Source organism: Haliotis asinina, chromosome 2, assembly GCF_037392515.1.
Source record: "Haliotis asinina isolate JCU_RB_2024 chromosome 2, JCU_Hal_asi_v2, whole genome shotgun sequence".
NCBI lineage: Eukaryota > Metazoa > Mollusca > Gastropoda > Lepetellida > Haliotidae > Haliotis > Haliotis asinina.
Genome location: NC_090281.1, coordinates 85,039,562 through 85,045,957, shown reverse-complemented (window position 1 = coordinate 85,045,957; position 6,396 = coordinate 85,039,562). Strand labels below are relative to the sequence as shown.

General features: G+C 36.8%; 1 protein-coding gene across 1 annotated transcript; it reads left to right on the top strand.

Moving 5' to 3' along the window:
• The first annotated feature begins 215 nt into the window (after window positions 1-215).
• LOC137272945 (protein POLR1D-like) lies at window positions 216-3,343 on the top strand. Its single transcript, XM_067805371.1, has 3 exons — window positions 216-392; window positions 1,391-1,465; window positions 1,847-3,343. The coding sequence occupies exons 1-3, from the start codon at window positions 370-372 to the stop codon at window positions 2,226-2,228; spliced, it is 480 nt and encodes a 159-aa protein (XP_067661472.1). The 5' UTR covers window positions 216-369; the 3' UTR covers window positions 2,229-3,343.
• Window positions 3,344-6,396: the final 3,053 nt, after the last annotated feature.

The window sequence follows — 6,396 nt, the reverse complement described above, 5'->3', positions numbered from 1 at the left end:
TTTGCGAGAGGTTATGAAGCCGGTGCAAAGGAAGGTTATTCCCATGGAATAAATTTTAGTTATACACATTTAAAATTACACGATGAAGCAGTGTTATATAACAACCAAGTATTTCTTGAATATATAGACGGTGAGATGGAAATGGTCATACATATGCAAGCGAGACGTACATTTACGAATATCTTTATTAACCGTTGTTAAATATAATGGGCAACAAACCAAGTAATCACCGATGGCAGCGAGCAAGACCATTGACAAGCACTTGTTTACAGTTGTGCTCTTTTCGACCTTACTGTTTAATATTGTTAGATTAAATAAATACACGCTGGAGCTGAGCTGACCTGGAAAGGTGTTTCATTGGCATGCAAAATGGATGACGAAGAATTGGAAAAGTATGATGATTTTCAAAGTTTGTTTATGCAAAACAGGTTTGATTTCAAGTCTGAATTTCTGATCAGCGATGAGTGATTGTTAATCAATAGTCATCATTGTTTGCATTACCTGCCATCATCAAAATTTATTTGTTCATCACATTTGCAATACTGCATATCGTTGAAGTATATATCCATGTGAGACGCACTGTTCGTTTTCCTCTTTGGAGTGGTGTTTTTTTATGATTTTAATTTTATGTTGGCAGATTGTTTGGATTTATGAAAGTTTATAAGTAATGCTGACGAAGAATGATGTTTGGTATTTCAATGTGATACCTCTATCCAGTATATGATGCATTTCACAAATCATTGAAGCATCATTTGAATCACATAAACGTTTGAAATAGTACTCACTCTATCAGTTGCCAATGCACGCTAGCATGAAAAAGAAGGAGGCAAGCATGGAATCATGAATCTATTTGCTAAATTTCCTTACCCAAATCTGCCCATAAAGTATGATCAAGGCTCCATTTTTGACACCATAATGTAGTTGCTGATGTCCCAATCTGTCAATGTGGTCAGTAGAGCTGAAACTTCTGTCAGGTTCATGGGCCGTATACCAAGCAGATTAGAGTAAGCCCAGGGTTGATTGGCTGTTGTTTGCATACAATGCTTCACAGTTCTGAAACAGGAGTACTGCAGGGTGTTGAGCCCATTGTCAGTTGGACCTGTTAACTCAAGTTACATGTCAGTGAATATGAAGAGAAAATATTTTATGCTTAGGACCTGTTATTTTTCAATCTACATTTCTTTCAATGTTGTTATGATTGGGTGGCAAGTAAAACATTAAGTGTCCTGAAGGCTTCTGGATTAGATAACTAAACAACAAACATACCACTTGTGGTGGTATTGTATGTTAAACCTCCCGAGGCTGATTGTAGAGATGCTAACGCTTAACTGTCAATAGTATACCTAATTATTCAGGACATTACAAGTAGCATTATCTAATTCTCCTTCAGGCTGGCCATGGAAGAGATCCTAAAGGAAACTAAGCGTGGCGCGGAACGTGCAAAGGAACATGGTGCTCTTGGATGGTGAGGCTATTCAGTAATGATCATTGTTGGATAAATCCATGTGTGAAATGCTCTCCAGCAACCTTATGGTTGTTGTAAGAAGGTTAAGAAAGGCCATGGTATCAATGCTCCTGATGTTGATCACTGGATTGTCTGTCCAGACTTGATTATTTACAAACCACTGCCATATAGCTGGAACATTGCTGTGTGTGGCTTTAAATAACAAACACATTGTTGGAGTGGGATGTACCTGTGACCATAATATTTCTATTTTGTCACAGTTTAACTTTAAGTCCAAGGAAAAGAATTTTTTAAGCTTCAAACTTCAAACTTAGCAGTTCAGACAGTATTATTTCCCTCTCTGAAAGTTCTTTTTACAAGAAAAGTCTTCATGTTTTGCAGGCAAAAGTGTCCACTGCCTGCCACAAATAAAAGGTTTCTGAAAAATATGCTCGTTGGAACTCTTCGTAACCTTGATGACCGAAAGCGGAGACACAGTGACTATGAATATGACAAACAGAGAGATCAATGGAAGGCAAGACGTAGAGATTCTGATTACGACTATGATCGGGAGGAAAGATCTGTGAGAAACCACAGAGACACTTCAGAATATCGACGCAAGAAAAACCGCCATCGCTCACATGGTGGTGAAACCAAAGAACACAAGAAGAATAAACATCATGGTAAACACAAGAAAGATGGAAGTAAAAAGGATAAACATAGAAGCAGGAAAAAGTCATCGAAAAAACATAAGAAAAAAGATCTAGATAAAGCAAAGTCTTGATTTGTAATATTTATGCATTCGGTTTTTTGTAGGATTTTTATCAGTTTTGTTAACAAGCTATTTTTTCTGTTTTTGTATTTGTGTTTCAAGAATGTGTCAAATGTGAAGATTTATTCTTGTGTGTTGAAAACATCAAGAGATACTTATGCCAGACAACAAAATATGACTTATAAATGTAATTATTCTGACATATTTTCTAACCCAAAAATCAAGTCTGAAAATATTACTGTGGCAATAATTGATTGCATACTCATTTATGGCATATGTACTTTTTGTTCATGAAATTTGGGGGATGAAATATGGAGGCCAGAGAAAATATGACATTGTCTTTTTGAAGGTCATGAAAACTAGAGGTTTGTTCACAGTCATTGTAAAATGGACACTTCATATCAAAGTGAGTCTCGAATTCAGTACATCATATACCTGTGACCAATCCATCCCTTTCATAAATGTCAGGAAGGTTGGTTGTTCATCGCCACAAGTCTGCTTATTTCAACACAATCAAAAATCTGGATTTATTGATTTTCACCAAAATCAATTTACTTTGCTTTAACTGCTTATAAAAAGATGAACTGCAAACCAGATGGATTTATTCAAAATTGTCTCATGCAGATGTGTAGGGCTTGCTTACCGGGCGGTACAGTAGCCTAGTGGTATTAGTGTTTGCTTGTCACACCAAAAGAAACCAGTTTGGGTTCCGGGGTACAATTTGAGAAGCCCATATCTGGTGTCTCCCACTATGATATCGCTAGAATATTGCTAGAAGCAACATAAAACGTAACTCGCTGTCTGTAGTGCTTACTTAACCTTTGATAAATCTGAGAGCAGTTTTCCCAGTTTCTTGGGGCAATATTCAATTACAGGTATACTGTATGAACAATAGTCAGTGCCATCAGAGTGGTCAATATTGACCGATAATGAAGTACTGAAGACAATTTAATTTTTATAAGCACACATCTACATCAAGACCAATTCATATACGAAAATAGCTGATTATTAGCTGAGTGTGTTTCCCTATCAGTGTTTGATGTCACATTTTAGGAATACAGATTTACCTATTTTCCATAGGGATGATTAGCAATGTACCTAATGTCAGTCCATTTTCAATAAATAGAGAAGAGAAATAACTTTGAGAGAAAAGGTCAAAAAGGTCCAAAAGAAATCAGGGCCATTTCACATCTCTGATGAATGGGGTTACGCATTTATACAGAGGTTATAAAAGACAGCAATATGGACATAGTTTTGAAGTGGCCCAGGCATAAAAATGTGGCCTTTGGTACTGTATATGTATTTTATAATTTTACGTCATGATAATAGTGTATTTTCGATATTATAAATGATATAATTCGATATCAGTATTTGGTGATAGTTCTTCCCATTTACAATATTTCCAATTAGCGGCCATTGAATATGTTAAAAGGTCATTGCTGTGTGGCTTCATTTGCATATTTATTACATCATGGCACCAAGTCTGTGAGGCTGGTTTATTGCATCGATAATCCCGTCCTTTGCACAGGAGAATATCTCTGCTGAGAGACTAAACAAGCACTAAGTACTACAAGGCTGGAAGATACATGGAAAGTAGTTCTCAGTTTCATTTTTTTTATCAAAAGGTGTATTTGTGCACTTGCCTTTTTTTATTTAAGATCACTACACTGGTTTAGTAATTATTGTTGTTCATTTGCTCATCAACATTATTTTGTAGTAACTTTATATTTTATAATGAGAGATGGTTTTTGATTGGACAGCGCTGAGGATTGCCCTCAGCTACCATTGGGGTAGCCAAGTGGTTGCAAGCGTTAGGCTGTCATACCTAACACTGAGGTTTCCTTTACTACTTAGGTACAGTACAAGCAACCCATTTCTGGCTTCGCCTAAAGTGATATTTATATGATATCTAACAGTGGAATGAAACTATTAGCACTCACTCTGTGTGCAGCAGAATGTTACTATGACAGTCCTCATTCAATAGAATCTTATCCTTTCTGCCGTAAAAGCCAAACTGATACCTTACAAATCCACCCACTGATTGAAAATCTAGTAACTAACCCATTTTTTACATTTGATCACTTTCTAAATGGCATTGTGGGTGTACCAATTTACACCCATTGGAGGGGTACACAAAGTCTGTGGTCTGGACGACCAGTTGTCTGACTTCATTTTATATCAGTTGCAGTGGCTGAGTGGGTTAGATGGCTGACTTTGTGTGCTAGTGAATAGGTGCCTGACTTTGAGGGTGTGGGTTCGAATACCAGATGTGACTCATCCCAACAAAAGTACTAGAATCTGTACTTTACTAAGGAAGTATAATCCTAGATATAACATTTATTACATCTGTCTGTTTTCCAAATGGCATTCATAACCCATGACCCAGACCATCACCTTGGTCTGTGTATATCAGCAACACTGATCATGAACCCAGATGACTTGGGTTTTGTGAACTGTTACAAATCACTGGAGGTGTATTGATCAAGGTATAGGATCTTTGAGGCATAATGTGAACTGATGGACAACTGTCATTAAACTGTCACATTATGGTGACTTACTTGCATTCACCTCCCATCCTTGCAAATTGTGTTTTTGAGTGTAATTTCATAATATGAATGATGTTTCTTAAAGAGGCTGTGTCAGTGTTGTGAAAGGTAACGTTTCATCTTGCTGCTTTTCCCTTAAGAGAAAAACTGTATGTCTTGAAATGCTTCTTTCTCAAGTAAAACTACCAGGCCAGCCTGATAATTGCTTTGTTAGAAATCTATATTAAGATAAGGAATGATTGGCTCCATGGGTTAAGGCAGAGTTTGCTGTGGGGAGTTGTGTCCCTTACTCCCTTACTGTGGATTTTAGTCCCATCTCAGTTACAATTCTCAGCACCCCGCCCATGTTCGTGGGTTTCATTAGAGTGGTGAATGTCTGACAACGACATCACTTGTGGCTTTCATCCCACATTATCCTGGCACAATATCACATTGCTGTTATACTGTTCAAACTGATGGCAGTTTTATCATGTTTTTTTAATGGGAAAGAAGGGTGGACTTGCATGATTTGAGTGTTCAAATGTTTTTAATTCAGCAAGTGTATGTCTACTTCGTGAAAACATACTAAGAGCATTCCATATACATATAAGTAAAGCACAAAAAATACTCCCATCAATGCAGGCAACTCAGGGCTCTTATGTGCACTATGCAGAGTGGTGTCCCTTGGCTTTGCTAGGATATGCATGTGCTAGTCTTGTGTTAAAAATCTTGAATTTGCCTTGATTACTTAAATTGGTCTATCAGCAGGTGGCTTATTGTGATATGACTGAAATACTTCTGTCCAAAGTTGTGTTAAACTTAACTTCACTCACTCATTCACTCATTCACTCATTCACTCACTCACTCACTCACTCACTCACTTGTGGTGCTTAATACATTGACTAACGTAACTGAAGCATATGTCACTGTTCCACCTTGCTCAAAACATGACTCATTTCATCAAATCTGTTTTCTTAGCTATGTTGACAGTATACCAGGTACATGTACCTCTGTCCTGGAAATTAAATCTTTTTAATCAAGTTAGTGTTATTGAAGGTTCATGATAATCTCCAGTAGTTTAATGGTGAAATAGGTTATATACTACTACAGCTGAACCCCATCAGGCTTTAACATATTGAACATACTTGTGGTTTTAGATGCTGCTGGGCTAGTAGTGAACTACTTAATGTGTAACTGTATAAAATCACTGAAGCATGCAATTACTGACAACAAGTGGCAATAACTAAAACTGTCACTTAACAAGTACACAAATTGGCAATCTCCTCCTTTTTAGTGAACTCATTCAAAATGGTTCAGATGTTATACGACACGGATCTTCATAAACAGATTGATACTGCTGCAGTGATGGCTTGTTGTATATGATCATATTGTGTTTTTATTCTTTTGGCACCAGAGAGTTACTGGAGGCATAAACTAATATTAAGTGATTTTGTTTTTGTGGGACAATGGAGAAAAAGGTAATATGGTAACATATGGTTGATGGATTTTCACATGTTAAACTTCAACCTTACACCAATCCTTTCCATCATAAGCAGATAAACAAACCATTATCCTACACAAAGTAAACATAGAAAAAACAGAAAACTGCATGTATGCATATTTATAGTCTAATTTGGGGCACTGGCTCAATATTA